General features: G+C 50.5%; 2 protein-coding genes across 2 annotated transcripts; one reads left to right on the top strand and one right to left on the bottom strand.

Moving 5' to 3' along the window:
• Nucleotides 1-1,948: 1,948 nt before the first annotated feature.
• MRRF (mitochondrial ribosome recycling factor) lies at nucleotides 1,949-14,523 on the bottom strand. Its single transcript, XM_059486390.1, has 7 exons — nucleotides 14,475-14,523; nucleotides 13,403-13,606; nucleotides 13,002-13,157; nucleotides 11,673-11,791; nucleotides 8,972-9,063; nucleotides 3,535-3,694; nucleotides 1,949-2,449 (listed from the first exon to the last, which is right to left on the bottom strand). Exons 1-7 carry the CDS (start codon nucleotides 14,506-14,508, stop codon nucleotides 2,372-2,374), a joined length of 843 nt encoding a protein of 280 aa, XP_059342373.1. The 5' UTR covers nucleotides 14,509-14,523; the 3' UTR covers nucleotides 1,949-2,371.
• RBM18 (RNA binding motif protein 18) lies at nucleotides 14,471-24,608 on the top strand. Its single transcript, XM_059486391.1, has 5 exons — nucleotides 14,471-14,718; nucleotides 20,076-20,202; nucleotides 20,725-20,811; nucleotides 22,553-22,638; nucleotides 23,987-24,608. The coding sequence occupies exons 1-5, from the start codon at nucleotides 14,606-14,608 to the stop codon at nucleotides 24,144-24,146; spliced, it is 573 nt and encodes a 190-aa protein (XP_059342374.1). The 5' UTR covers nucleotides 14,471-14,605; the 3' UTR covers nucleotides 24,147-24,608.
• Nucleotides 24,609-25,795: the final 1,187 nt, after the last annotated feature.

The raw sequence follows: 25,795 nt of genomic DNA, 5'->3' as shown, positions 1-25,795 counted from the left end.
TCCTGAGCAGGGATGGGCACAGGGATGGGCACAGGGATGTCCTGAGCAGGGCAGGATGGGCACAGGGATGGGCACAGGTCTGTCCTGAGCGGGGATGGGCACAGGTCTATCCTGAGCAGGGATGGGCACAGGGATGGGCACAGGTCTGTCCTGAGCAGGGATGGGCACGGGGATGGGCACAGGGATGTTGGGGCTGTGGCCCCAGGGGACCCCCACCCCTCCATGCCACAGCAGTGGGACCCTGGCAGTGCCCAGGCTGCAGGTGCTGTTGCAGAGGGGTCCCTGCCAGGGCAGCAGGCTGTGGGCAGCCCAGGGGGTGCAGCCGTGGCCCTCCCTCACCCTCTGCCCTGCCAAGGCCGAACCATTTGGGGCTGATGTGGCCTCACTGACACCGACCCACATTGGAGCGGCCCAGCTGCGTCCTGGCCCGTGTCCCTTCCCCTCCTGGGTTCTTTGGCACAGCTGGAGCTCCTTTCCCACCCGCCAACAGCATCAGCTGCAGCTTCTTATCAGCTCTGGGTGCAATCCAGGCTGGAACCGAGTGAGAGGCTCCTGCTGGTGCCAGGGGAGGAGTGTTTGGAGCAGGCAGACCTCGTGCTGCAGCTCCTGATGTGGAGCAGCAGGTGATTTGTGCTGCAAAGGGAAAGTGGGAGCTCTCCAGGGCCACCCTGTGAGCCAGCCAGTGGTGAGTGCCCATCCCCTCTTTCCTGGGGGTTCTGTGTGACTGGGAGGTGCTGGGGCTGTGGTTTATTTTGTGCTTGTCCCACAGGGAGCAGGCTGTGGTTTATTTTGTGCTTGTCCCACAGGGAGCAGGCTGGGGCACAGCTCCCCAGGTTCCTGTCCTGTCTGCCCTGCTTTGGTGGTACCAGGGCTGAGAGCAGTTTCTGTGAGCTCTGTGGCTGCTCCTGGCTGGTGCAGGGCACAGGGGTGGGAGGGGGACACAGGTAAATGGGCTCCCAACCATGCAGGCAGCTCTGTCCCAGCCCAGCACCAGGGCAGTTTTACCACAGGTTCTATTCCTTGTGTAGGGGTAAATATTTGGGCAATTCCCACGTGCACGGCCTGCTGTAGCTCCGCTGCCACCACCCAAGGGCTGGAGAAAGGCAGAGGCTGGAGGAGCCTCCATGAGCAGCAGCAGCTCCTCTCCACCTGCCCTGGCTCTGTGCAGCTCCCAGCCCAGCTGCTGCTGTTCCTGGGCAGGTATCAGGGAAACCCTTCCAGCCCAGGCTGCTCTGGGGATGCTGAGGCTGCAACAATGGCAAAAAAAAAAAAAAAAAAAAAAAAGCCCAGTTGATAAATGTCAGAAGAAATCCAGCAATGGCTGAAAGCAATTTCCCGAGCAGTGGAACCGCCCTGGGCTCGCCATCTTCCTTTATTCATTTATCATGGTAAAGGCTTTGGCCAAAATACACAAAGCAGAGAAATTGTTGACATGTGGGGCCCTAGCAGAGCAAATCCTTCATCCTCCTCCCCCTCCCCGTGGCACACAAACTAACTTTTGGGGAGTTGTTTATTTAAGGAGTGCAGAGCACTTGGTGCTCTTTGAACCCAAATGCCTTGGGAGTAGGGCTGGGGCTGCCACCACCTTCCTGCTCTGCCACCACCTTCCTGCTCTGCCACCACCTTCCTGGGGCTGCCCTCGGGAGGTACCTGCTCCCAGTGAGGAGCTGAGCTGGGTCATGGGCTCAGGCCCTGCTCTGCTGCACCTCCTCCAAGCCCTCAGCTCTGCTGCCAGAGGCTCTCAGGAGTTTTGTAGATGGCTGGGGAGGCAGATGCTGCTTTTGGGAAGTTCCTGTGTTGGCTTTAGGTCCTCTCAGTGCTGGCTAAAGCAGCTGTGCTGGCAGCACTGGTTTCAGGTCTCTCCCCACAGAGCCCCTGCCCACCCTGCTGCCCTGGGCAAACGCCTGCTTTGGAACACGTGAGCCAAGGGAACACACCAACCAGGACCTGGCTGTGGTGAGGCTGCTGCTCCACACCCGATTTTGACTTTATTTCAAGCAGAAATAAATGCTGAGGATTGCAGAAGGGCAGGCAGGTTCTTCTCGGGGATGGCCCTGGCTCCAGGGGCTGAGGGTGTGGGGCAAAGAGGGGGCACAAAGTGAGTAGGGCAGTCCTCCCTGTGCCTCCAGCATCTCCAGTCCTCCTTCCTGGTGTTTTATTTTTGATCTCAGTTCATCCAATTCTGTTCCCACCTGGATAAGGACAGCAAGGAGAGCTCCCCCCTCCCTCCAGCACACCCCGAGGCAGCAGCCAGGGCACAGAGCAGCCCCTGCCCACCCCTGAGGCTGCTGGCCCCAGGCTGGGGCAGCCCATTCCTGCTCCAGGGCAGCTGGGATGATGTTTGTGATGTTTTTGACAATTGGGATGGTGTTTATCCAAGCAGCTCCTTGGTCTTGGCTGCCAGCAGCTTGTCCATCTCTGCAGCAGCCTCATCTGCCATTTGCTGGATCTGTGGCAAGACAGCACAAACCAGAGCTCTGTGTGAGGAGATGGCACAGCTCAAGGGGAAAGCAGTGACCAAACCCCCTTTGGAACAGAGCCTCAGGTGCCTGGTGATGGCTGGAGCCCTGCCCAGGGTCAGGTCTCCTGGTAACAAGGGATGGACACGGCCAGTGTGCAGAGGGGATGGAAACAGGCAGGAAATGCCTGGAGCACACCGTGGTGTGCACTGGTTCCAGGGGATGAAGGTCTGCTTGTCCCCAAGGCTGACAATGGCCTCTGCACATAATGAAATATCTGGGTACAAGAAAGGAATTCCACAGGAGATGTTCCCTCCACCAGTGCACAACACATCTGTGAGTGAGCTCTGGGACAGAGGCTTCCTGCAGGATTTGGTTACAATGGTATGGCCATTTTTCCTGCTTGCACAAACCTTCTGTATATCCATGTTTATTTTTGTGAGCACACACAGAACTGTCCCAGAGCATTTGCAATGTATCTAACTTTAGCTGTTAATAAACAAACAGCTAAGGAGTAATGGCCTGCCTTCAGAGGCATCAATTCAGCAGAACACTTAGGCTTGTGCCTGAGTTTATGCCCAAGTAATTGACTTTAGTGACATCTGCTCTTAGGGAATTAGGCATGTGCTTAAGTATTTTCCTGAACTGGAGCCAAAAGCTCAGAACAGAGATAATCTTGCGAGCCTTTTCATTAATAACAACTGGAGCAATGCTCATTAACACATTTGCAGTGGCCAGGTATGGCATGAGTGGTGGTACAGCCATGGTCATGGATTGTTTCACTCTCTAAATTCTGCTGGTTTGTGCAACAATCACTTCTAGTACAAAAGCTTTTGGGGAATTCTTTTTCTGTGTCAGCTTACAACGGCTCATATCCTAAATCTGGCTTTGAGATTGAAGCCCCAAATCTCACAAAGAAAAAGCAGATACAAACATCACTGCCAGCTCCAGAAATTCAGCCCAGGGTTGTTCATTGCCCCACTGGGTTCTCAGTGCTGAGGATTTGTCAGCAAGGGCTGGGACAAACCACTGAGCTGTGGGACACCAAAACAAGGCAGAAGGAAAGGAAAATTACCTGCTTTTCTAGCAGCCAGATGGTATCTTCTGACACTTTGTTCTTGGACTTCTTTACTTGGGTGATGCTTTTGCTTCTCACCTTTCTCAGGGCCTCTTTGGACTTGTTGGTGGCCTGCTTGGCCAGCTTGGCCAGGCTCTCCCTGTGCTCCCTCGTGACCCTGGGAGAGAGGAAAGGAAAAACACCCAAAGGAAAAGCAGTGTCATGTGCAGCACAGCCGGATTTATTTTCTGTGAAGGACTCTGGGTAAATGAGTGATCCTCTCCAACTGGGGCTGCCCTGCTCAGGGACACACAAGAGCTGCTGGGTTTAGATGGAGCTGGCTCTGTGTGCAGGCACAGTCTCAGGGCAGAGGGACTGAACAGCTCAGGACACGTTTTTATTGTGCTTGGGTTCACCTGGGGAAATCTGCCAGCTCTGCACAGCATTCCAAGGAAGCAGTCTTGAACCTAGAGTGGAAAATTTCCAGCTCAGCTCTGAGCTGGGGATCTTGGACTGAATCTTGCTTTATAGTTCTTGCTGCAGTGCCTGAAAGTCATCTTGAAATGCTCAGACTTTCCTTACTTCCTGCTGCCAAAGCATGTGTGGGAAAGAGGAAAAATCCAGCTCCAGGCTTGAAAGATCAAGTGAAAAGTGTCATCCTAAGAAGCACAAAACTGCAAAGCCAGGAAGAAATGTCTGCTCCAGAAACTGGGATTTGCCTCCCTGCAGCTGAAGAGCCTGAATTATGTACCTGGAAGTTAATGAGCTTATCTTTCACCCAATCTGATTCCAGCTCACCATGAGCAGGATTTCCCACCAAGATGATGTGATCACCTGGGGTGACAAGAGGAGGCTGCTGGACGTGGTAAGCCACAGATAACCCAGACCAGGAGAACTTCTAATGAACCCTCCCCCTGATGGGGGGGGCCAGTTACTGCTGTGGTGTCACAAAAAATGTTCAAATTTCTATCCCAAACTAAAACCTGGTGATGAGGGGCTCTGGGATAAAAGGCTCAGGAGTGGCTGATGTGTCCCCTGAGCTGAGGTCATGCTCCAGCACCTACAGCTAACCACTGTCAAATGCCAGTGCTTAACATTAATATTTTAATTATTTTCATAGCTCTTGGAGTTTCCAGACTGCCTGGAGAAGGAAAAACCCCGGTGCACTCCCTGAGACTCTCTAGCAGGAGAATGCGTGGGGGTGATACTGCAAAATAAACATTTCACAGGAGTATTTAGAATTGGCTGCAGCAGCCTGGGTCACCAAAACCCTGGGGCCAGGACTCTGCACAGAGAGCTCAGGAAACATGGGGTGAGGGTGCCTGGGCTGTGCCCCTCGGTGGGTGTGGGCTATGGGGGGCTCTGGGGGCACAGCTGGACCCTCAGCCCATCCCCACAGCCAGGTCTCTGGCAGCCATCCCCATCTCCCAGTGCCAGAGGGAAGAGGTTTCTCAGAAGCAGTTAGAATTTACAGGAATTCAGGATGGCCAGGAAAGCTGGCAGAGCCAGAGCCAACCCAGCCCTGGCACCCAGGGCACCCCAGGCTGTGGAGGGAGCTGGCCAGGGAATGTCACATGGAATCCCAGAATATCCTGAGCTGGAAGAGCCCAACTCCTGGCCCTCAAAACCCCAGCCAGTGCCTGAGAGTGTTGTCCAAATGCTCCTGGAGCTCTGGCAGCCCTGGGGCTGTGCCCATTCCCTGGGGAGCCTGGGCAGGGCTCCACCACCTCTGGGGAAAGAACCTTCCCCTGAGCTCCAGCCTAACCCACAACATGTGGCTGGAGGATTCTGGTCAGCCTGGCCCCAGTGCCTGACCAGGAGGGAGCAGGGATCTCTCTCTGTGTTCCAGCACTGATTCCTCTGGGATTCTCCCATCCAACCCCCCAGCAGAGCCCTGGCACACCCAGAAACCCTAACAGAGCTCACAAACACAGCTCTGCCTCAGGGCACCTCCTCAAGCAGCTTTTTGGGGGTAAATGGGGAGTGATTCTGGCTGCTGAGCCTGCAGGAGGGAGCTGGGCTCTCTCCATGCCCTGCTGGGCTCTCTCCATGCCCTGCTGGGCTCTCTCCATGCCCTGCTGGGTGGAGGGAGCAGCTCAGAGGGGCTGCTCGGGGTGGGAGCCCAGCCTGGCTGTGCCCAGGGTATCGCTGGCCTGCCCGAGGCTGCTGAGCCTTGAAGGAAATGTTTTTGTTTATGCAGCACTGCCAGATTTCCTCTGCTTCTTGGCACGGGGTCACAGCTTTCATGCCTCCCTGTCTGTCTTTATTAACACCAATTTCTTTTTATCACCGCACAGCGCCGGGGAGTTTCTCAGCGGGTTTTATGTTCCAGCCAGACTGTGTGTAAATTCTCAGCAATGCTACCAATAATGCCAGAAACAGAGACTTTTCCAAGCAGATGCTGTTTCTGGTTAAGGAATCCATCAACACGAGCCAGGCCCCAGGTTTCTAAGGACAGTTGTTTTAATCCTGCCCCGAGATCTGGGACTTTTAAGCTGTTCTTAGGTATGTTTGCTTTTCTGTCTAGTAACCATTGCCCCTACCCCCTCCCAAAGCCAAAACCAAGTGTGAAGTGAACTTGGGGAAAGGGGGTCAGATGGGGAATGAGGACAAGCTCCCACCCAGCAGCCCAAGGAGCAGCAGGGTCAGTCCCTGCCATCCCCAGGGACAGCCTTGTCCTGCTGGCCCAGGGCAGGGCCTGCTGAGTGACATCTCAGGGGGTCACATCTTCTTTTCTGAGGAATATCTTTCCTTCTGCCTCCCCCAGCACTGCAGGTCCCACCCCTGAGAGTGGCAGAGCAGACCCTGAGAGGACAACCCAGCTCAACACAGGACATTTCTCTGGGTAAGAGTGATTCCTGTACTTCCAACACCAGGAATTTCCTGTGAAGGAGAGGGATCGGTTAAAGGAAAGCGGGCTAAGCTAAACACTCTGCATTCATAATTGCAGATAAACACGGGCTGCAACATTTATTGCTCAATAAAACGCAGGCAAGAGGCTCCTGATGATGAGCAGGAGCAGCTCACAACAGCTTTGGGGTGTTTTCAAGTGAAATGTTTTGGTCCTTTCTCCCCATAGTAGGTATTGCTTATTTCTTAAAGGGCAAAGGGAAAAAAAAGGCTCACAATGAGTCATTAAACTTTCAAATGAGTCATCTGGCTTTCAGTAAAGCATGTGTAAAAATATTACTGATTTACAAACAATATCCAGTGTAACACAATGGGTCCAAAAAAGATGAATCTAAAAATGAGGCAATACCATAAAAGACACAAGGTCAGGTCAAATTCGGCCAAGAGATCAACCAATACAAATGTTCCCATGGATGGTTTTCTTTACTTTTTTTCCTATTTTTTTTTGTAATTTTTATTTTTAAACCCTCAGAGGCTGCTTTTTATACAAATAAATATTGCCTATGCAGTGCTAGCCACACAAACAGGAGAATGCCTTGGGGAGCAGAGGGATCCTGGCAGGCAGCACAAGTAAACACCAACCACACGAGTGTATTTTTTCTGTTATAACTGCATTGCAAAAACTAAACTGATAGAATAAATACTGAAAAGCAGACTCCATTTTTTAATGCTCTGATGAAACATTCTGGAGCACAGCTGGACCTGCACAAAGCAAAATATGGCACAGCTGACAGGTCAGACTGAGGAGTGGTTATAATAACAGGTAAGGACAATTTGGATTTGGTTTCATTTTTGTTGTGCCTCCCTTCATGAAAGAACCAAAGCCTGCAGAACCAGTATTAATATTGTCTCTTCATTTCTGATTTGCTGCTTATTTTGCACACCTGACATAATCCTGCAATTTCACTGCATCTGTCATACATTCTTTCATGAACTGCTGGAAATGATGCAAAACTTTAAAAAATTGTTAAAAGTAAATGAGGGATAGAAACATCTTTGCCCTGCCTTTTTCATTAGCGGGTTTAAAAGGCTGGAACTGTTTGTGTTTTAGGTGAGTGGCTGAAACTCCCAGAGCCCCAGACATGGAGAGCAGCAGGGACTGAAGTGCCAGAGAGGGCAGGTCTGGGGCACAGAACCCTGAACTCAGGAGTGCCCAGCAGGCAGGAAGGGACCAGGAGCTGCAGCCCTGACACAGGAGGGGAACACAGGAGCTTCCCTGGGAAGAGCAGCCTTGTTTTCTCTCTGCAGCATCACAGAAGATAGTGACAGACCTACACATTTGTTTAAAAACACAGGATTTTGTTAAAGCTGGGCATTTGCAGTTTTGGAGTTTCCTCCCCTGCAATTCGTATTCAAGGATGACCCAAGTGCCCATTAACAATCAAACCACCGTGCAGCAGCCCGGGAGCCTCAGCAATTACAAAGATAATGGTGCCCTCCTCCTCCTCTGCCTCCTCTCCTGAGGAATGGGGGAAGGGCAGGGAGCACAGGGAAGGAAAATCAGCAAATAGAATGATAATGTCACTGCCTCTCACCCACAGCCACGGAAAGCTGCAATTAGACTTCTCTGATCAAAATGCTGGGTAAAATTCCACAGAATGTTTAAAGGAGATTTACAGCACACACCAAATACCTGCCTCATCTTTACCAAGAAGTCACCTGCTTGTGCAAGGGGTTTGTGCATGCCCTGTGTGGGAGCTGTTTGTCTTTAGCATGGTGGGAAACCATGCCCAGCCACACATGCCCAGGGTGCTCAGGTGCTCCACAAGGTCTGAGCACCCACAGGAGCTGATGAATTTTCCTTGTGCCAGGCTCTGTGTGTGTCAGCGACTGGAGCTGCTGGGAGATTCCTCATTTCATCTGAGTGCAGCCCCATTCCAGGCAGAGCCAGGATCACTTCTGATCCAAACTGAAACATGGATGCAGCAGCACCTCCTGCCTTGTCCAAGGTCTGTGTTGGATGAGGGAAGTGATGCTCAGCCCTTGCCTGAGTAACCTGTTTTTCCAGCCCCATACTTAATTTTCCATACAGCCACCAGTTACACACTGTGTATTACACAAAAGAGTGAGCAGATTTTTTGCCAAAGCTATACATTTCCTTCCTCTCACTTTCATCAGTTCCTTTTAGTGCTCTCTGCAGCAAGGTGCTACTCTCCCCTAACACCACTGGTTCAACACTGCTGTTCTATGCTGGTGTAATTGCAGGAATTTAGAGCAGGGCAGCACAGAATCAGCCCCTGAATTTAAGCAATAGTTTCAAAAGCTTTTGGCTCTCTCTTTCAAAGTGCTGCAGCCAGCCAGGACCAAGCTTCCTCTGCAGAGGGAAGATGAAAAATAAGACCAATCATCAGATGCCAAGATGTGGTGACAGAGCTCAGACACTCCCAAGAGGTTTCACAAGACCCTTCCAAGGGCTCGGATGTTTTCCTGAACCGAAACTACAGCTCTTTGGAAAGCAGCTGCATGGGGATACACAGCAATCATGCATGTTTGGGCTCTGAAGGGCACTCCCTGCACGATGCAGAGCTGGGGCGTGGACACTCACTTGGGAACTGGCACCCGGATCACCGTCCCGTCCACCTCGGGGTTCAGGTTCATGCCACTCTCCCTTATGGCCTTTGCAGCTGCAGCTGTGCTCTGTGGAACAGATCAAAAGGTAAAGGGAATTAGGAAATAATCATTGCCATATGCCAGAACTCTGTCAATAGCTGGCAATCCATCTCCATGGAACATGGAAACATTTACTTGTGTTACCAGTGGGATCAGGAAGTGCCATTGGTGCAGAGAGCTTTGATCAGAGCCAGTGGGAGCTGCGGCCGCTCGTGCTGGGGTAGGGGGCACAGGAGGAGAGGGGAAGGCAGGCAGCAACAAAAGAAAACTGCTTTGCTTCTTTGAAAGTGTTTGACTGGTTTGAGGCAACGCAGAGTGAAACCGCAATAAATTCCCAAGGCAGGGCCCGACTGTGGCAAAGGAGATGAAAGATTCTGAGCATTTGAACATTCCAGCTGAATGTTTCCCCCTGGAAATCACCCAGTGCCAGTTCTGAAACCCTAACGAACTTAACCACTTCAGCACCGCAAGCTGATCACAGGACACTTCCCAAAACTCCCCCTGCTGTGTTGGGAAGGGGGTGGCAGCTTTGCCTGGTGACTGCAAGGTGATTTCACCCTCATCACAAGGTGAGTGCACCCCTACAGAGTGCCAGGCTTTGGGGTTAAAGCAGAGTTTGGCCAAGAACACCCACAGGGCTCTGCCAGGTCACTTCATTCTTGACTCTGACAAGCCCCAGGAGTTTTTTTCCTGTAGCACTTATTTCCTACCAGGCATGATGCTATTTCTGATATTCTTTGCCATCATTAACTTTAGCTCCAGGCTGCTGCAGTATTTATGTAGCTCAGACTGTATTTATAAAGCTCAGCTTTTGCCAACTGAGGCACAAACTAAAGCTCTGCAGATTTGCTCAGGTCCCTCATGTGTGACCTCACTGAATGCGATGAATGCTCTGCTGGTGCTCTGCAGGACACAACTGCTGTCCCCTGAAACTACGAGGGCAGAGAAAATGCAACCAGAATGACCTCAGCACGTTAGGGATGTCAGTGTGTTATTCCATGGACAGTCTGCAGGAAAGAAATAGTAAAAGCTATGTTGTTTAACATAGATATTGGAGGAGATAGAAGAAGAGGAAAGTAATGAGAGAAGGGAAAATATTGCAATATTGCCTCCTCTTGTAGCCTGTGAAAAAAATAACTGTATTTAAAAACCCAGTGTTGTTAGGTTTTTTAACTCCTGGGAAGACAGACTTTGGCTCTGCAAGTCCTTCTGTATGATTATTTTATTTCTCAGACTCTTCAGGCAATTTTATTTTCTTCTCAGTGTCATGAACTACTGACTATATGCTGTAAATAATGACATCAAGTGATCAGGTCTCTAATGGTTTTAGTCCAATCTATCACAAAACAGGTGTGGGTATAAAGCAACTGTGGTGAGAGAAATGTTCAATGGTCCTTCAGCACAGAAAGCAAATGTAGGCAATGCTATGTAGAGGATATTTAATTTCTCCCATGCCCATTTCTCAGCCTGAGCTCCTGCCTGGATATGGGATAAGCCATGCAGGGACCTCCCTGGCCCTCTCAAGACCTCACTGATGAGGGGCCTCCATTCTTCAGGGCCTTTATACACATGGGATACACTCTAAGAAACACTCAGGCATCAAGGGCCTTGCACTGACCTCCTCTGAGACTTTGCTGACTTAATTAATTGGGGAAAGCTGTTGCAAAATAAATAGAGATAAGGCCTGGCACAGCTCCAGCCCTAGAGCAGGATGAATTGTTAACCTTGAGCTCACTCCTGCTGCCCTGTGCCCGGCGCTGGGACCTGCTGCAGGCACCCCCAGGGTGAGCTGAGCTGAGCTGAGATGGGATTTGGATTTGCTGCCTCATTCAGGGGCAGGCCTAAGGCTCCTGCAGAAAATTAAAGAACTTGTCTCTCACAGAAGATAAACCAGAGCCCCTGATTTGGGCTCTGACCTGCAGGTGCTGCAAGGGAGGAGCTGGCCAAGCTCAGCAGTGCCCAGGTCGAGCTCTGTGACAGCACTGAGCCAGCTCAGTCCCACCAGGGAAGCTGTTCAGAAGGTCACAGGCACCATCACAGCTTCTCTCAAGAACTCTCAGGGCTATCAGCAGCCCTGGTAATACATAAGCAAGTTTCAGAGGTGTCTGATGAAGTCCCCAGCACAAATTCCAACTACATCTCTGGTTCTGTGCATGGCCATGTCCTGACAAGGAACTGAGATGAATACAAGGGGGCTGATAGAGCATTGCAGCCATGAGTGCAGCTCAGGTGAGTGTGTGTGCTCACACTTCTCATGAATGCATGGGAAATGGGCAGGGCTGGAAGGGCACAGTGAATCCAGCAATCTGGTCCATGGTGCTTTGTGCTGTTTTGCGGATCCAACTGCAAAGCAAACCCCTGGAACTGTGGCACCCTTGGATACAGCCCTGGGAGCAAGCCCAGCACTCAGTAACTCTGCTGTGAGCCTGTGTGCTGCAGGTGAGCTGCTCTGGGGGCCACGTGGGGCTGGGGAGCTGCTGTCAGCAGCAAATGCCATTTCTGCTCAGCGTCAGCCCCAGTGACACAGCCCAGCCCCAGCCCTGCCACGTCTGACTGATCCTGTCTAAATGCTCCTTTCCCCAGCATCAACCTGTTTGTTCCTGTGGCAATTACCTCCCCTGCCAACGTGTCCTCACCTCTGGGAAGCTGGCCATGTTCACTGTCAGGAGCTGTGGGGACTTCTGTGAGATCTGCCCCAGCTGGTTCAGCGGAAACTTCCCATCCTTTGTCACCACAGTTATGTGATCCAGGGCCCCTCAAAAGAACCAAACACAGGCAGCCTCAGTGGGACAGAACACTGTGCAGGGATGCTGGACAGAAACGTGTCCACATTGTCCCACTTCCCTTCTGCCATGCGAAATGCAGAGGTTACAAAGGAAAAAATGGTGTTTATTCAGCCCTCAGGTGCTGTTTGTGTTCAGGCATCCCCTGTTTATTCACAAGGTAAATAATTCAAAGCTGCTCTAAAGCACAAAAACATGAAAACAAAACTCTTGTTTGTTTTTGCTACTAGAATAGGAAAACTAAGCAGTATTGTTAAGAATTAAAGGGAAATAGTTATTTTTTTAATTCTTACAACTTAAAGAAAATAAAAATGTTGCTATAAAAATCAAGACAACTATTGTTTTTAACTTAGCAGCACTATCTAAAACCCCTCTATTTTTTTCCAGGCCCCCAGAGGGGTGTTGTACACTGCCCAATTTAAAGTATTCCATTTCTCCCTGAGCTGCTCTTAATCTGCTCTCTATTTTCTGCTGCAAAATGTTAACAGGCCAAAAGGCACATGGGACAGGAGGTACTTTATCAGTGCAATTAAAAAAAATACCTATGGTTAAAATAAATAGTTAAGAGACTGAGCTAGGCTTCCCAGCTCCATTAAAGACAGAAGTGCCCCTGCCAGAGCTGGGGTGGGGAATGATTCAAATCTGGTCATTGTTTAATGTTAAATTTTATCCCTGAAACTTGATACACTTACAAATGCTCCGAGTGTTATAGTAACTGCAGCTTAGGCAAACATTCACATTTCTTCCTAAAACAGAGAATCCATGAAGGAGGCTCCTACAGGTTACTACCCACAAAGATGCACAGCAGAAAAAGAGTTTGTATATGCCAGACACCAGCCCAATGGCAATTTCCAAAAGGATCATTTAATGGCAATTGGATTTTTCCTGCCCTACTGCACCATTAGCTGACAACCTGCTTCTTCATCACATCTGCAAACAGTTCACTTAGACACTTTTGACATCTCCCACTTAAAAAAGCTATTTCCAGGAAGCTATTAACAAAAATGGATCCTTCCTGGTCAAGCTCAGGGTGAAGAAAGCCTCTAGCTGGGATGTCAGGGCTGTAGGAATTGGGTAACTCCAGGAAAAGAAAATTGATTTTGAAAAAACCTGAGCTGTCCATTACTGGGATTTGTATCCTTATTTACAGGCTACAGAGCATCACACAAAGAAGTTACCAACCTGGTGAGGTTCTAACACTGAGATTTCTGCTGAAATCTTCTTTCAGAGCTTCTATGACTGCCTGCATGTCTTCACTGGTTTCCTCCAAATTGATAATATCCTCAACTAGGGCAGCACTGATATTCACTTTGGTTTGACTCTGCCCTTTGCCTTTAGCTGCAGATTACACAAAAGATTAGTTTCTATTTCTGACAAGTTAGTTGGAAAGTAGCAAGAAGATATTAAAGTGAGATTTAGAATCAAATCTAAGATAAAATGAAGTAAAACAAAAGTAACTGTATTTTTAATGAGTAAACAGCTCACCATTTAAGCACAACAGCCAAAATCAATAAATATATTAAAAATGCTTATAAGTGTTGAAAGAGAGGGTGCAAAACCGTGAGAAAAGCTGCGGTTTTTACCTTTTTTGGTAGCCAGCTGCCTGCTGAGCAGCAAGTGCTGGGCACAGCGGCTGCAGCCCCCCGGCAGCGGGAGCGGGGCCGGGCAGCCCCCGGGAGAGCGGGGCAGCCCCCGGGGCACGGCCGGGGCGGAGCGGAGCAGCAGCGGCGGGAGGGGACGGAGGCAGCGCAGAGCCAGAGCCATGGCTGGGAGTGCTGTGTGCCCACCTGGAGGGGAGAGACAGGAGAGAGGGGCTGAACCCAACGGAGCCATGGCTGGGAGTGCTGTGTGGGCACCTCGGGGGCTGAACCCGATCTGGGCCAGGGCTCAGGGGTGGCTGCGGGGCAGCTCCGTGATACGGGCAGAGCTCTGGGGATCGGCTGTGCCCACAGGGCAAATGCAGAGGGAAGGGCTCGGTGGGTGCCAGCGGTGTCAGCACGGCCTCTGCACACCTGTCCGGCCTCTGCACATCTGCCCAGATGTGCCCGTGACACAAACCCACGGCTGCCGAGCAGGAGCATGCCCCGGTACCGGCTGCGCGCACACCAGCGGGGCTGAGGCTTCTGCCTCAGAGCTCTGCCAGCCCCATATTCACAGGGGTCGCTCCACCGGGCCGCTCGGCGCTCCGGGCAGTGTCAGCAGCCGCGGAGCTGCGGCAACACACGCGGGACTCGGGCCCCGGGGAACCGGCGGCGGGGAGCGGGGAGCTGCTGCTGGCGGCCACCGGGGAAAGCGGCGCTCCCTGCACCGGGAACACCCGGTCCCGGTCCCGGTCCCGACCCCCGGTCCCGGTCCCGGTCCCGCGCAGGTGCGCACAGGCCCCGCCCCTCTGCCCCACCCATCCAGCCCCACCCATCCAGACCCCGCCCCACCATGCCCCGCCCACCCCGACCCCGCCCTGGCTCTGGCCCCGCCCACAGTGCTGCCGCTGGTCCGGACGGCCCGGCCCGCTGGCCCCGGTGCCCCGTGGAAAGCCGCGCTGAGGAGCGGGGATCGGCGCCCGTGATCGGGAATCGGAGCCCGGGACCGGGGCCCGGGGGCGGCCAAGGGGAGGGGAAGGGAGGCGGGGAGGGCGGGCGCCATCGCCTCGCTCACCGTAGCGCGGCCCTGCGCGGCCCGGTAGCGTCATCGGCCGCGCCGCAGCGTGACGTCACCGAGCGGCGCCAAGAGCGGGGCGAGGCCTGCGCGGGGACGGGGCGGCCGCGGCCCCGGCACGGAGCGGGCCCATGGAGCCGGGCCGGCAGGCGCTGCCGCTGGAGAACGCCTCCATCCTGTCCGAGGGCGCGCTGCAGGACGGGCACCGCCTCTGGATCGGCAACCTGGACCCCAAGATCACCGAGTGAGTGACCGACCGCGGAACCCCCCCCGGCACCGCCCCCGCGGCGGCACCGCCCCGGACGGGGCCATGTTCCCGCAGCGGCACCGAACGCTCCGGGCGGTGCCGCCTCGTCCCTCCCCGGAGCGGCAGCCCCTGGGGCCAGCCCCAGCACTGCCCGGCCTCCGGTGCCAGCCGCTCCCCGGGTGCTGGGGGTGCCCCGGGCCCAGCGGGGCCGGTCGGGGCCGCACTCCCGGCTCGGAGTCGGGGTCGCGGTCGGGGTCGCACTCCCGGCTCTGCTCTGCCCCGGGGCCAGGGGAGCAGCCCGTGCCTGCCGGGCGCTGCTGCGGGCAGGAATCGCTCCAGCCCGGGTGTGTCCGAGCGCCGGGTGTTCTCCCGCACTCAGAGGCTGCAGTCAGCACCCCCTGAAGCACCGCTGAGCTGGGGCTGAAAACATCCCTGTGCTCCAAACTGGGGAAATGTAGAATATCAGGCTGGAGCTTTCAAGTGGTAAAGCAAGGCACAGCCCTGGGAGCGGTACCCAGAGAGGTTGGGGTCTGGAGGAATGGAGGTGCCAGGGCAGAGCTGACAGGCTCTGTGTCAAACAGCAGCTCTGCTTTGGTATTTTTTGCTGGGCGTGGGTTCAGAGGAGAGTGGCTGCAGCAGTGGGTGGGGAGGAGGTGGGAGTGGTGGGGCTGGCTGCTGTGGTAAATGCATGAATCAAACATGTGTGTGAGCATTTTGTGTTTTCTCCAGGCTATGGATAATTATCTCCTGTGCAAGCACAACATTTGAACAGCTAAATTGTCTAGGGAATATGATGTGCTGTCCAATGTTTGGATAGGGTGCTGTGAAATAACTAGGTTGTTATAAAAAGGAAAGCAAACCAAAACAATTTGGGCTTTACACACCCACAACAAACAAGCATTTTTGATTAACTATTGTGTGTGCCTCTCGTGGAATACTTTTTCTTCCTGGTTCTTTTTGTGTGTGTGCAGGTGCTGGGGTTTATTCTGAGCGTGGTTCATCTGAGCAGAGCAGCTCCCTAATAGCCTCTAAATGGAATCATTAATGCTCTGTGATTTCAGCCATTCAGCTTTGGGAGGTTTCTGCATTAATTACCACTCCTCTCCCACAGCTCTGTCCCTGTGGTTTGTCCACATTCACTGACCACGTGGAATTAGATACAGGAATTCCTGAGTGTTGTTTGCTGGCTCCTCAGGGATTCAGGGGCTGGGTGAGGGCAGAGTGCAGGGTGTGGGTGCATTGGATCCTCAGTGCTGTTAAAGACCCTGTCAGGGTAGGGTGTTTCTTTTAGTCTTGGCCAGATAAGTTATATGTTTATATGGCAAAATTTACTGTTTTCGTCACTTGGATGAAGTGAGTTTGGTGGTTTCTCAAACCTAGAGTGCTTCCATGCTCCTAAATGTTCAAAGTTTGCCCAGTGATGAGTGACAGTGCTTGCTGCTTATTTCAGGCTTTATAATTCCGTGTCTTGCTTTTTGTTTTGCTTTAAAGTGGCTCTTCTCTCCTGCAAATGATGTTGTGTCTCCATTTCTTTATGAATAAAAGAAGAGGAAGCTCCTTTTAGCACATTGTCAGTGTAAAGAAAGTGTGTGGTCAGTAAATTTCTGTAAATCATCTTGACCCTTGTTCTCCCATGCTAAAGGCTTACATCTCTAGTTCTAGTTGCTCCTCTGAATTATTCCTGTTGAGGTTACTACTCACATGACTAAATCAAACTCCTGAAAATGAAATGTTTCTGCATTTGCTGCTTTTATCTTTTTTTTAAAGAGCTGCCTTTGTTATTTCTGTGTTGGATTTGTTTAAGGCAGAGTAAAGTTGATTGAGTTGTTGGCAGAGTTAATAAGTGGTTGTGACACTCTTGAGCAGAAATGAGATCAGAAAGTCTTGAATCAATCCAAGACTTCCATTTAAAGAGCAAACTGGAGCTGCAGTCAAGTGCTGGGGCGTTAATAGGTAACGTACACTTTGGAGCATGAGCTGCAGGAGCAGCATTTATAAATGTAGGGCTGCCCACAAATTCCAGCCTGGGAGCTGGAGCTTTTGGGAGGTTGTTGCACACACCGAGTGACTGTGGCTCAGCTGGGGCTGCTGACATGCCCTGGGTGCTGGGTTATGGTGCCTCTTCAGCCTGGCATGCCTCCCTGCTGCTGCTGGTTGTGGTGACTCCTTTTATCAGCGCCCTCAAAGCATTGCCTGCCTGTGGAGCAGGTGCTGTTGGGAGTCTCCTCAGTGTTTTCAGCAGCTGGAAGAGTTCAGCTGGCACCAGGGGACCTCACAGCTGCTTGTGACAGAGGATGGTGTCTCCAGGCACTCTGGGACCGTGAGATCCCTGCCATGGGGTCTGCACCACTGTTTGTGCCACAGCAGGGCAGGTCATGTGCTGTGGTCAGCTCTCATCACCCCTCGGTGCTCCCACCCCGTGGGGCAAAGCCACACAGCTCATTTCTGTATCCCTAGAATTGCCTCCTGTGCCCATTCCTGTCCAAAATCGTCCTGACACTGTGCAGCTCTTTGGCCAGGCAGAGATTTCATTTTCAGCTCTCTGCTCACATGATCTGGTTTCCCGTGGCCTTTCAATGCCCATTCATTTTGCACGGGGATGAAGTAGGGGTGTTGACCTTCCTCAGCCGCTGTGCTGCTTGTCGAGGATCCCATCTCGACGAGTGTCACCTAGAAAACAATGTGTGCACAAGCCGTTGTCACAGCCCCCCGCTGGCAGCTCCCAGTGGGGCAGGATTCCTGCAGTAATGGTTTCTGCATGTGGCCCGGCCGCGCGGCTCCTTGGGACAGCATTGTTCAGAGGAAGCCTTGCCTGCGTCTGAATAGCGCTGGGGGTGCCAGGAGGAAGAGAGGAGGAAAGGGAAACGGGGCAGCTGCAGGTTTGTCTCCAGCCACATCAGATGACGGGAAGTGGGGATGGAGCTTGGCCGCGGATCCGCGCTGGGGCCGCGGCTGTGCCAGCGCTTCTGACCCACCTTGTTGCCATAGTAAAGCTTTTGGCATCTTCTCTTCTCGCCTTTTTTTTTTTTTTTTAAATTATTATTCTTTTATTAATAAGGCTTCAGGTTTTCCATGACAGTCTTCTTCTTCCGTACCTCTTGGCCTGAAGAGGTCAAGTTGCCAAGTTACTGTTAGTGCCCTCAGTATTTTAACTACTTGTCAAGTTACTCTTAATGCCCTCAGTATTTTAACAATAACAAACCATAATCTCAGCCTAAAACATGAATTATAGAGGATTTCTGAGCTGCTCCACGCAGAGGAGGTGACCTGCAGTTGTAAAATTGCAGGCATGGTTGGAAAAAGGGTTCTAAACAAAATAGATGACATAAGTAACTTCTAGGCTGTTGATGAAAATTGTTTTAAAGGAGCAACTATCACCTCACTGCTAAGAAGGTATTATTTGCATGCAGATGCTCTCAGGGGAAAAAAAACACCCCCAAAAAGTTCTTTTTGCCAAGGCAGCTGCAGGGTTTTTAGTGCAGAACTCAGGGAGAATTCTCCTTACCTTTCCCCTGTCTCTGTAATGGCCAGAAAGGGAGCAGAATCCTGGTGTAAGGGCTTTATTTCCATACTGCTGAAATTCCGAGGGCTTTTGGAGCAGTATGTTTGCAGAAACAAACCTGAGGTGGGTTTACATATCTCGGAGGCTCTGGAAGTCCAGCATGTGGAGTTTTTTATACATCACATCTCCAAAGTCAGTGTTTTCACTTGTACATCTGTGTCTGCTGTTTGGAAGTGTGAGGTGCTGAAATTTGGCTACTGTGTAATCAGCTCCTTTTCTTTGCCCTGCCCTTTCCAGTTGCCCTTGCTTTCAGAGCAGTGTGGGGGCTCATAGGTGTTGCAAAGGATGTAGGAAGCCTTCCATAATCAATGACAATGTGTGTGCTCCCCTGGGGGTAACTTGGCCCTCCTGCACTGCTCCTCTGTACACACGCTGCACCTTCACCTCTTTAAAAGTGCACATCCTGAATGTCCTCTGTGACCCATCCTGTGGGATGACTCACATTCCTGGAACTTTCTTGCCTGGCTTCTGAAGCTTAACAAAGGGCTAAGGCTCTTTTCAGACATCCTATCAGGCTTTATTAGGAAAAATGTTGTCTGCCCTTCCCATCTGGACAGTGCCTGGTGCACTTGGCTGCCTTGGGCCACTGCTGGCCATTCATGTTCTGGACAGGGGAGGTTCATCTCGTGCCTGGTGCTATCCTGGTAGGCTTTGAGCACTGAGTGTTACCTCAAACACTGAAAATTGGGGTTAGACTGTGTGGCTTGCTAACAACCACTCTACAGCTGCCTGGGAGATGAGTCCTTACTAAGACACCCTTATTAAACAAATAATTCTTAAATGTCAGGGATGGGGTGAGGCAGTGAAGGAGCAATGAGTGTCACTTTTCTCCTAGGTCAGGCAGTGTTGTTAAACACTTCAATCCCAGGGAGCCAAAAAAAGCTGCAGAGAGCTCTCAGGATTAGATGTGGCCTGTACAGCATATGTGCTCCTTGTTTTAAGTTGCTCAGTGCACCAGATACTAAGCAGACAGATTACTCTGGCTTTCCCCAGTTTTATTGGAAACAGCACACTCCCCACTGGATGGCAGGAAGATAATTGGCTGAAAAAGTGTCTGACTCCCATGAACATGTCACTGAAAAGCTGTTTGAGCCAGAAGCACTGGCAGATTTAGGCTGGATCATACTGAGGGCTGGCTGGTGCCTTTTTTGTTGGGGCCTGCTGGCAATTCCTGGTTGCAGGTCGTTCTAGTTATTCTTCTGTCTTCCTGCATCCCCATCTTTTCCAGGGGAAAAGGTGTCTGTGTGCCCTGGGTGTCCTTGCCAGGGCACTGGCAATGGTTGGCACAGGGCAGGGTGGGTTTGTTCTGGGACAGGGAGGGCAGCAGGAGGAGCAGGGTCTGAGGGATGCAGGTGCTGTGGGCTCAGAGTGCTTGAGCTGGGACAGGGGTAAAGGGGATGGAGCTTCAGGAGGTCACATCAGGGCTAGAAGGGGGAGACAGGAGGGTTATACTTAAAGTAGGAGTGATTTAGTGAGGCAGGAGGTAAAGCCCTCCCAACCCCTTAGGAGCCATTGCATAATTGTCCAAAAGGCAGCTATTAATAGATCTCTGTGCCCTTCAGCTGGCACTGCTGGGAGGGAACTTTGTGCCTTGGGGCTTTGGAAAGTCACTGGTAGTGCTGCTCAGAGCTATGGATGCTGGTGCTGCACAGGACAGCCACCTCTGCAGGGACTTGGGAATGTGTGTGTGACACATCTGAGTGTGAATTCTGTGTGTGTATCAGGGGTTCCTCTGTATGTGCTCACTGTCAGTGGGATCAAACATGTCATAAATGTTTTCTCTTCCCTTCAGATACCACCTCCTCAAACTGCTTCAGAAGTTTGGCAAAGTGAAGCAATTTGACTTTCTCTTCCACAAGTCTGGTGCTCTGGAAGGGCAGCCCAGGGGTTACTGTTTTGTCAACTTTGAAACCAAACAGGTAAGTTGCTTTTTATTTAAACTTCTGATAAAAGTGACTGACTTCTCTCCCATTTTTTTAAAATGATATTCAAAGCTACAACAGGAAAGGTTAAATTCAGTACTTTGCCTACACAAACCCACAGATTCTAACAGCTCTGTTCTGTCACAGCCACTTTGTGACTGCTCCTGGAAGGAGCAATAGTGACTTTCTATCTCCTCTGCTGTCTTCTCCTGAATCCTGCTTTTTAGTGCTAACCAGAAAGGGCCAGTTCTTTGGTCCATTTTATAGAATGATGGATGATAAGGATCAGAAGAGCCCTAACACTGTGCATCTAGAAAGTAATTCACGGCAAGGCAGATAAAGTCTGGTTAATGGGAGTCTTTCAAAGTGTCCCTGCATTGGGGTACAGTGGGATAAACTTTGTGCTGTCAGTGAGCTGTACTTACAGTAGGCTGAATAACAAAGAGCAAAGGGCTCTTTGCATGTGAGTGGGTTTTGACTAGAGGCTTGGTGTGTTTATGGAGCTGTCTTCCTGTGCAGGAAGCAGAGAAGGCGATCCAGTGTCTCAATGGGAAGCTGGCCCTTTCCAAGAAGCTGGTGGTGCGGTGGGCACACGCGCAGGTCAAGGTAAGCTGGCTGCTGCAAGGAATTGCTTCTGGTTTGCAAAGCTGAAAAGCTTTAATAATAAAGCCTTCTTATCAAGGCAGTCCTGGCCTGGCAGAATAATTTCAGTCTGTTCTAGGAAATAACTGGGGGAGCTGATGTTTACAGCTTCTGCTGTCTAGCCAAGCTGTGCTGGATTAGCTGTGAGTGAGGACAGGCCCTTTAACCTGGCTTCTTTGGGAGGGGGTTTCTGCTCAGAGCAGTGTGAACAGATTACTTCTCTAAATGCCCATGTTTCAACTTTTCCCCATCTTAGTGAGTAATTGGCTGGAAGTTTGAATCCTTCCCTTTGTGGTTTTTTTGCATAGGAGAGGTATGGAAATTCCCAATTACCGGTTGCTGTGTTACTTGGTTCCACTTCTGAAAGCACTTATGTGGCAGCAGCTCTAATTAGTTTTGACTTTAAAGTAACATACTCTGCATCTAAGCTAAATATCCTTTTATTCCTTGCTCCGTCACATAAACAATCAAGTTTTTAAGATTGACTTAGGCAGTTCCTTCTGGAACATCCTTATTTTCATTTTTTAAAATTTTTCTCTTGTTTCCCCTACAGTTATTTGCTATCTTGTATTTGATAAAGCAATTTATTTTTTATAACTTTCTTTGCAGATAGATTTTGGGAGAGGCAGAGAGGAGATGCCTGTTGCTATTTTCCTTTGGGTAGTTTTCTTTTAGTTGATTATTCTCCCAGCAGGTTTCTGCTTTGTCTTATTGAGTACATTAGTGCATCTGTTTCAGATGCTTAAAAACCAAAGCAGGTATCTTCATTAAAGAGACCACATTGTTTTAGTTACTGACTTCAAGGGCTCTTGTCAGCACATCCCAGCTTGTGCAGATCCAGTCTCCATTTTCTGTGTCTGTGGAGCTGCTGGAGTGCCACGTGCTCTGGGATGCCTGAGGAATGACCAGGCCAGCAAGGAGTCTGAGCTGGAGGAGTGAATGTCTGCCCAGCTGCTCCTGGGGCTGGGGAGGAACATGCATAAATAATCACTCACTTCACATGGCATTTTCCAATCCCTGCATGGAAAGACTTAACAGCACAAAACTTTGGCTCATTGTAGCAGTAGTTGTTTTAGACAGGACCAGCACGGTGCTGAGCAGCTCTGGGATGAGTGGCCAAGGCTCAGCAGACGCTGTCGGTTTGAGCAGCTCTGCTGAAAAACAAACCTGACTCTGTGCCAAGCGAAATAAGGAAGCAGAACACTGCAAATAGTTCAGGAGGCCTGTTGCCCACAGAGATGACAGACTCACAAGCTGCTTCTGCAGAAAGGAGGGGGTTCCTAACTGATTTTTTCTTCTTTTTTTTTTCATCTTTTCTCCCAGGACTGCCCAGTTCTGTGCAGTTGTGTGCTTGGGTTGCCTTCTGGCTCTGCACATAAAGAGCACAGCAAGCAGTGCAGTAGTTACCTTCAAGTTTACCATCTATGCTTCCTGCCTTACGTAGAGGGGAACAAGAAGTGACAGGATAAGGTTTAAGGATCCACACTACAATGCACAGAACTGTTCAGTATCTAGTCTGCATTCCATGTTGGTACTAACCAAATACTGTGGTTGGGATTTGTTTCAGTGTTTGGCCACCAGAATCTTTCCTAGCAGAAGCTCCACAAAACCTGAGGCAATATTAATCCAGCTTTAAAGTCCATCTGTGGGAATGTTTCTTTGTTCCTAATTGCAGCTGACTCAGTCCTTGGTCTCTTGCTTGCAGAGATATGATCACAATAAAAATGAGAAGATCCTTCCAATCAGTCTGGAGCCATCTTCCAGCACGGAGCCACCCCAGTCCAACCTAAGGTAGGAAATGGGTTGGGTGGGAGGTGACCCTGCTGTGGGACTGGCAGGGGATCAACTTCTTCCATTTCAGTAAGATTTAGGGTTGTTGGCATTGTTTGTGTTAAAAACGTAGCACAGCAAAAAAGCTGTTTTTGAAAGGGCAGGGCCTGTGAAGTCACTCACTTGATGTGGGACACTTCACACTGGAAGTTTATTTTCTAACGTGCAAAGACAGTGGGTAGTAGGAAGGGCATGAGGTGAGATGAGGAATTGGGAATGCATAGCACTCCAGCTCCTTTGGCCAGAATCTCTGCACTTCATGTGAATTGGGTTTTTACTGGACTAATTTGGTTCAGCAAAATGCTTATGAGCAAGAAGTTCCTCAATAGTGGCAGAAGATTAAAACAAAATCACAGGTAGTACTTCACATCAAGCTAATTTTATTTTTTTTTTGCCAGTGGTTTTTTGCCTGTGGGTGTTGTCTGTGGGATGTGGTTAAATTCTCCAACCACTGCATTTACCTGAAGCACATAGCTGCTTTGCTAATTCACAGTGTGTTTGTGTGGTTTTCCTCTGTGTTCTGTCAGTGGAGCCCTGTGAGGAACCAGTACCAGATTAATGCACTTGCCCAGAGATAAAGTGAGCTTGTAATTCAGAAGTAACAGGCTAGGAAGGGAAGAGCAGAGGGGTTTGAGTCATGCAGATTGTTAACTTTGTGCATCAGTGGCACAAAGGGGTTGTTCTGGTGAGGATGGATGGTGCAAGAAGCCACACTGGGGCAGGGAACATTCCTCCCCGTCCATAGCCAGTGGAGGATAGTGAATAACAAAAGTCCTAGGAATTTGGGGTGTAACCTAGGATAGCTTCTCCCTTTGGGATAAACCCTGCTAATGCTGAAATAATGTTTCTTCCTGACCTAATTAGAATCTGGGGTTTTCCCATCCCGAGCGGGCTGTAGCTGGGAGGAAGTCTGGCTTTCATTTCTGTGCTGTTCCCAGCAGCCTGCTCCGAGCTCTGCTCTGCTGCACATGCTCACAGCTCCTGACATGACATCATGTCACATGAAGGAGGAAGCCTTGCCGTGCTCTTGTCTCACTCAGTGTCCTCAAGAAAGCACTGAAGGGGTGCAGGGGCCGTTGTTTTGGGGGGCTGAGGTGTCTCTGGAGGAGCAAACCCACACAGAGGTTGAAATGCAGCAGTGTGGGCTCTGAGCTGTGCATTCCTGCCTGGCTGTGGATGCAGCAGTGGGGGCTGCCTGGCCCCTCCTTGTGCAGGGAGGATTCTCATGTCAGCAGAATCTCTGCATTTCTGTAGTTGGGTTTCATGCTAAGATCAAGCTCAATTTCCCTTCTGCTCTTTCTCTTTCCAGTGTCAGTGCAAAGATAAAGGCCATTGAAGCCAAGCTGAAAATGATGGCAGAAAATCCAGACGCAGAATATCCTGCAGCACCTGTTTATTCTTACTTCAAACCACCAGATAAGAAAAGGACTACTCCTTACTCCAGAGCTGCCTGGAAATCCAGAAGATGATGCTTGTGAATGGATGATGGTAGCAAGAAACACTGCTTTGTATACCTGGAGTCCTCCAATGCTTTTGTACTTTTGTAGAGTGGGAAGGACAGTGCCACCTGAGCAGGGCACGGCCAGCACAGCCCTCTGCACACCTGAGGGTCTGCACGTTCTGCCTGTGCAGCTCACAGCTGAAGGCTGTTCAGAGAAATAGGTTCCCTTCAAAGCCTCTGATGAACACACAGGCAACCTCTCGTTAGCGTGCATTCATTAGCCAGATTAGGAACAGTAACCAGCGTTGGGAGTAAAGCACATCCAAAAATACTCCATTTAACTGATTACTTTTTAAAGTATTTTTGAACAAAATGTATTCCAATTCATGTTTTAATGGAAGGGGAAGCACTTGGTTTTGATTAACATGCTGTAGTTATAATGGAAAAACTTTTTCATCTCAATAAAACTCATTTTAAATAGATCTTGCAACACCTTTAGTAACTGTGCATGCAATATTTTATATGCACCAAGGCTAATTGATTTTGCATTTTGATTTGCACACTCCACAATGTTACTTTATGACATGGTAATGACACAGCACAGGTATTTTCAGTGTCATTTAGGCTGTAGGTGTGTGCTGCCTGTAGGAATTAGTGTATTTACACATCACTGAGGTCTGTGCTGTGCCCTGAACTTTGGCATTTGTGTGCAGTGATCCCTGATGGTGGCAGCTCCTTGTGATCCAGGTGTGGCAGTGTGGGAGTAACTGCAGCCTCTGAGACATCTGCAAGCCATGAACTCGGTGTTTGGCCCCTGTCCTGCCCAGCTTTGGTTTCTACGGGCTGGTACAGGTGGTATGAGGTGGCAGCAGGGTTTGTGGGGAACTGGGACTGCCCCAGGGGCCAAATCCACAGATCTGATGGAAGGCATTGCTCTGAACCATCTGAGCTGCAACACATTTTCCCCCTAAATATCTGCAAAACAGAAATATGAGGGAAAAACATTTTCTGGCAGCATTTTCTCCTTTGTGCACACAGTGCTGTGACTGCATGTGCCAGGAGGATGTCAGAGAGCTCACGTGCTTGGGTCCAGGTGACACTGGTCTGATTTTCCCTCCCCAGCCCTGTCAGACCTCATCGGTCACTCTTGAGCTGCTCCCCCGAGCTGGTTAATGGTGGTCTCAGACAATTTGAGAGCCCCAGTTATTGCAGGCAGGAGTTGCTCAGTGGCACAGCCCAGGGAGGTTTGTGTTCCTGCAGCAGCAGCACACCTCCCTGCAGGCAGAGCTGGCTCCTGCTGCCCAGCCCAGCACCTGGAGTGGAGCCGTGTCTGTCTGTGCCGAGGATTGTTGAAAGCCTCAATTGTTCTGAAGTAGGTCTCGTGCTGTTAATGTTTGTTTCCTAGTTTTTGGGTACCTGAGTAGAGGGAAAAGTAGTGTTCTTGGGAGTTTGAACCCCTCTGAATGTGAGTGACACCCGTTTGCATTCCTGTGTGAACAGCCTGTGTTTGTTCCTGCGTGCTCTAACGTTTGTAGCTTTCCGGGTCTGTATCTGCATTGTTTAAAACACCTCTGAACTCTGTTCCCATTAGGAAGATACCTGAAGATACCTGGCTTCAACTGGGTGTGTGGCTGTGCTCCCCTCAGAAACATCCTTTGATATTTATTTGTATTTAAA

The sequence above is a fragment of the Ammospiza nelsoni genome, chromosome 20 (genome assembly GCF_027579445.1).
Source record: "Ammospiza nelsoni isolate bAmmNel1 chromosome 20, bAmmNel1.pri, whole genome shotgun sequence".
NCBI lineage: Eukaryota > Metazoa > Chordata > Aves > Passeriformes > Passerellidae > Ammospiza > Ammospiza nelsoni.
The sequence above is the reverse complement of the archived record's forward strand: the minus strand, read 5'-3'. Positions and strand labels throughout refer to the sequence as shown.

What these genes read in the sequence shown, in the direction of transcription:
- RBM18 (XM_059486391.1), top strand. Translation starts at nt 14,606, where the DNA reads ATGGAGCCGGGCCGGCAGGCGCTGCCGCTGGAGAACGCCTCCATCCTG. An exon ending in GGGCACACGCGCAGGTCAAG is followed by an intron (nt 20,812 to 22,552) that starts GTAAGCTGGCTG and finishes TCTTGCTTGCAG; the next exon opens with AGATATGATCACAATAAAAA. An exon ending in CCACCCCAGTCCAACCTAAG is followed by an intron (nt 22,639 to 23,986) that starts GTAGGAAATGGG and finishes TTCTCTTTCCAG; the next exon opens with TGTCAGTGCAAAGATAAAGG.
- MRRF (XM_059486390.1), bottom strand. Translation starts at nt 14,508, where the DNA reads ATGACGCTACCGGGCCGCGCAGGGCCGCGCTACG. An exon ending in CAGTGTTAGAACCTCACCAG is followed by an intron (nt 11,792 to 13,001) that starts GTTGGTAACTTC and finishes GGTTCTTTTGAG; the next exon opens with GGGCCCTGGATCACATAACT. An exon ending in ACATGGCCAGCTTCCCAGAG is followed by an intron (nt 9,064 to 11,672) that starts GTGAGGACACGT and finishes TCTGTTCCACAG; the next exon opens with AGCACAGCTGCAGCTGCAAA.